Consider the following 5099-nt stretch of genomic DNA (forward strand, 5'->3'; position numbering starts at 1 on the left):
CCATCTGCTGATTGCTAGCAGAGATTTCCATATCCTTTTGCATAACCCGATGGAAAGTACACTGCTGATGCTACATATGGATGCCTGCTTCCAAGTGGGAAGCAGACCTTTTGTTAAATCTTTTGTTAAGTACAGCATTGCTTAGCAACTATGGGAAATGGAGACAAGCCAAAGCATTGGGGAAGAGCTCACCTGGTGTAGCTCAGGGCTCGGTTTTGTTGGTTTTGTTGGTTTTGTTTTGTTTTTAAAAGTTTAATCCCATGTAAAAAAATATTAAGTGATTTACATCTTATCATCACAGAAGCAAACGAGAAGAGCACTATTTCAGTGATTATGAAGAAATTCAGACACAGTAGCAAATGAAATGGAAGACTCTTATTTGTTTATGTCTTTTGTTATAGCTTTGTCCTAAATCTTCAACATAAGAGGTCATTAGCATTATAGATATGCCAACGTCAAGCCTGGGGCTCTCCAAAGATGCACTATCATGGCAGCACTGCTGTTCTTCCCATCATCCCTTGTAGCAGAACTTAGTCTCTCTTTCCTTCTTTAGCTTCTTCTTTCCAAGAAATATTGCAGAGTATGAGCTGAAGTTCAATAATGACTAATTCAGAGTTTGCCACCTCAGAAGATTCTGGTGTAAATAACATCACGTTGGTAAGGGTCTATGTAGCAAATAAAATTTTTAGTGCTTTTTATCCAGTAACACCAAACCCCTTTACATAGCCTTGGCTATGAAATCATGAATTTCTGGGTGTTTTACTGCTGTTCAGCTTGATTTCCTGTATACACTGCTTCCCTGTACTGAAAAGTCCAGGCCATATCTTGTTTAGCATTGACTTGCCAGAAAAAAAATCTTTCTCCATATATGTATTTAAACTGCTGAGAAAACGAAGGAGGCCTTTCCCCCTAAAAGTATTTGCTTTTTCTATATAAGTCTAGGGAATATGTATTTTACTTTAGATCAAGGTAAACTTTAGGCTGAGCTCAACTGCTTCTAAATACTCTAATGCCATCTGCCGCAGCGTTGGTGACCTTACATGGAGGCCAGGTGAGGTATCACAAGGCACATGGAGTGGCATCAGCCCTTCCTGGCAGGCAGATGCACAGCCCCCTGTCATCTCTGCATCTAGTATAATGTAGGGAGTTCTGACTTGGTTTCTATTTGCATATAATCTAATGCCAAACATCTCATCAGTGCTCTACTAACATTCATGCCAGGGCATACAAGTTTGTACTCTCCTTCAGGGCTCGATCTGACTTGCACCATTTCAGAGACATTAAGGAGCAAGCTGTAAGTACGTGCTTGTGGAAAACATACTCTGCTTTAGTACGAAGCAGTCTAATTGGTAGGCAAATATGCTGGGTTTCAGCATGTTCTTAATATTTCTAAATAAGAAATACATGGGAAAATAAAAATGCCTGGAACTTTCTGGCCAGCACAAGCTCTAAATAAAAAGGCACTGAGCATTGCTGCTCATACACTGAAAGCACATCTGTGACTGCTGTGTGGTACATAAACACCCAGGCTGATACTAAAGCTGAATCCACTGGGTTATTAATAACTGCTCAACTGGGTCAGCAGTGTATTGAGTGTAGACTGATTTATCATGTTTCCTGGGTAAGTTTGCAGCGTATCATAAGCTTTCTGCACTTGTAACTAGACCACTATTGAACAGATCTGCATTATGTTTAGATCAATCAAGGAGGATGCTGAAGTTCCTTGATTTAGATCAATAAAGGAGGATGCTAAGCTCAAAAGCAAAATGCTTTTGAGTTTGATCTCAAAAATCAGTAATTGTGTAAAACCTGCTGTGCTTGAGACATGCCTACCATACTAGCTGAAATCCTTAAAAAGTGTGCAGTTTCTGTTATATGTTTATCTAAATGGAAAATCAACGGTTTTTAGATAAGAACTAGTTATAAAGTAAGAGAGAGAGGTTTTAGTGCATTATCTGATGGCAGAGGTGTGATGTTGGTAGGCTGCACAGCCAGCCTTACCAGCTACTTCCTTCTGCATCAGCCTTTTGATGAAGGGCCAGTTCTAATTGATTGATTGATTCATGTATTGCAATATTGAGTACTATATTATCTAAATTCTAGGCACCTAAACCACTTAATGGATTTGACACTAGGTTGGTAGCTAGCTATTTTGTTTCTGTGCTGAAGCATTAGAATAGCGTATTATACAGCCTGCATGAGACGCTCACTCAGTGTAGGCAAAGTCAGGTTCCTTTTCATGACCGAAGTCTCTTATTGTGGCCTAGAAAAAGGATTTACAACTGAAACACTTCCCTGAAGATTGGTCCTAAGTCTGTTCCTAAGTATTTTTCTCTCAGCAGATGAATGACAATTTCCTTCTACCAATGCTCTGGGTTAATTTCTTGCTGCCAAGTCTCTCTTTTTGTCTTTTTTTCATTCTAAGCAGATTGGTGGTCATGTTTTCTTCCTCTCTAAGAGCTCTTCAGATAGTAGGATGCGGCATATTCAGTTCTGTACCACAGGAATTAAATAGTTTTGGAAAATGTTTTTCTAGAAATATGGTATCTGAAGGTTGGAGATATCCTCTTCTTCACCCCGCCTTGCTCCTCAGGTATGCTGTAGATGAGGAGAGATTTTGAAGATCTGCTTTTTATTCTAAGCATGGAAAAGGGGATTTAGTCTTCCTATTCCTAACTGTTTGACTGTATTTTCAATATAAATAGTGCCCTGCTTTTGATTTATAATATGAAACACACTTGATTTTTTTTGTCTAAAATACTTCAGAATTTTTTATCTTTGAAGTATTTCTTGTTGTTATACATCAACAAGACCATGCACAAGATGCAATATTTCTGAATCAACATTTCTTTGAGTGCTGTGCATTGAAACTTAATGTATTTTCCATTATTTGTCTTTTTGCAACAAGACAAAAATTCTTTTAAAACAGAACAATTGCAACAGTATTCTGACAAGTCCAATATCTATGGTACATTGTCACAAAAGAATACCCAAGAAAAAGCAGAATGGCTATACAAACCTACTAATACACTTTAGAAACTCTTTGCAGGAGCTAGAACAGCATTATTAAAACTCCAAATATGTATTCAATATATGTGTTTTTAAAGAAAATTTTAAAAATATGCATATTTAAGACAAACAAATACAGAATAAAATGCACTAAGAAACTGATATGTAGACAAAGGTTTATTTACACCATACAACATTTTAAATATTTTATACACAGCTGCAGCAGAGAAAGCTACTCTGAGCTTTCCAGAGAAAACTGCAATAATAAAGATGTGAAATATATTATTCATATAAAAGTGAGATTATTACTTTATTGCATTTAAAGCAATGAAGAATGTAGCTCAACAGACATTCATTTAATGACAAAAACTTTGCTTTTATATTATAAAGTAAAAAGTGTAGTAATGGCCAAACAGACTGTTATAAACTTTAAAAACTGCATAAATATATACATTGTGCTTCATGGTGAAGTTTTTTGAAAACTAAACCAAGTGAAGCTGTTACAACATGAATCGTTGCTTGAGGTTTATCTATAAAGATTACCTTACAAATCCATTCCACGGGTACTTACAACACACGATGGTAAGAATTGTACACCTGGTTCTCCACTAGCCGCACTAGTGGGAATATACTGTACGAAAAAAATCACTGACGTTTGGCACAGGAAGAGCCTGACATAAAGGAGTCACAATGTTCAGACAGGAGTGTCAGGATTCCCAAGGTCTCTTTATTGTCAGTGCAACGAATTATTTCTGGGTTTTTTTTCTTTTCTTTTTTTTTTTTGTTTCATTCAGTCTGCTTTCGTTAAACTTCTGTTTGAAAGTCACCTTCTTGCACATCTAAAGGCAAGTTCAGACACTTCTCCCATTCTGCTGGTCTGAGTTCTAAAGCATCTTTTGCCTCTGTATCTAATACGTTTATCGTTGTATAGTGTGGGTAGTCGCCTGTGGCTTTGAAACTGTCCCATGGAGCCTTGCTCGTTGCTGAGTTCTCCTGAAGACCAAAGAAAGAAGAATTAAAACCAAGGAGGGAATAAGGTGTTCTCCATTTACAAGGCTGAGTGCTGACGTGCTCTCATGAGACACAGAAGCCGGAGAGGGGAAATGGTTTTGCAGGGAGCCAGGCTGGCCAGGTGTTCAGCACCTCTGCGATGCTTTCCTTGTGAATAACCAACTCCTTGGCAGGCTCCTCACCTGAGCTGCCAGCTAAGCCCTTTCTTTCACAAGAACCAAAGTACATGAAGAATGGCCGAGTGACCCAGTAACAAAGAGGCATTTTGTTAACAGTGGTTGTGTAGAAAATTCAGAGAAGAGAAGGTCATTGAGAAGAGCTTGCTGTCTGGAATATGGAGTGGTTTGAAACAGAGATCAGCAGCTGGATTTTAAATTGAGGCAGGTGCATGACAGAACCATGGAAATCTAGTCCTTAAAAAAGCTGCGAGAGCCGCCTTTCTTTGCAGGCTGATGAGTTCTTGCATATTAGGATTAACAGGCTGAAAGCTGATTATTTTCTACTGAATAAGGTTTTATTGAATGCTAAGTTTTATAGGGTAATATATGAAGACCAATTTAATCAGTGATCTCTGTTGTAACATGTTGGGTGGGACTTAGTTGCCAAAACCTTACATTTTTGCACCATTTCAGATACCTTTGGATTTTCTGCCTGACCTCCAACTATCTTTCATGAGAGGTGCAGGTCTCCTTTGAGTCCTCTGTCATCGCCATCTGTACTATGCTGTAGACTAAGACACCTGAGGCTGTCTAAAATAGCCTGAGATGCCTATATTTAGGTACCTGGATCACTCTTTTGCTGTCTTACAGACAGACCATTCATCTAGGCAGCTTTTATTAGCAGACCTTTCAAAAACATAACATTGATGCGAAACAGAGAAAACACAACTCTTCCACTGAGATTCCCTTTGAGATTTTGAATTAATTCAAGCTTTACGTGGATGGCAAATCTCAAACAGGGAGGTGAATGCAAACTTTACATGTCAGCAAATCTCAGAGGGGAAAATGAGCAAGAACTGGGTGCAAAATAACACATATCACAGCTAAAGTATCATCAAAGAATCAGGGCCAAATTCCTGC

The 5099-nt window shown here is 38.3% G+C and overlaps 1 protein-coding gene across 1 annotated transcript in view; it reads right to left on the minus strand.

Annotated features, from left to right (window-relative positions):
- Positions 1-3171: 3171 nt before the first annotated feature.
- The window catches only part of LOC104277506 (brain-specific angiogenesis inhibitor 3-like), a 47031-nt gene continuing 45103 nt past the window's right edge, over positions 3172-5099 (minus strand). The window contains exon 13 of the mRNA XM_009874151.1: positions 3172-4002. Within this exon, the coding sequence (XP_009872453.1) occupies positions 3814-4002 (189 nt within the window). The 3' untranslated portion in view covers positions 3172-3813. The remainder of the gene's footprint in view (positions 4003-5099) is intronic.

Source organism: Apaloderma vittatum, unplaced genomic scaffold (genome assembly GCF_000703405.1).
Source record: "Apaloderma vittatum isolate BGI_N311 unplaced genomic scaffold, ASM70340v1 scaffold41717, whole genome shotgun sequence".
NCBI lineage: Eukaryota > Metazoa > Chordata > Aves > Trogoniformes > Trogonidae > Apaloderma > Apaloderma vittatum.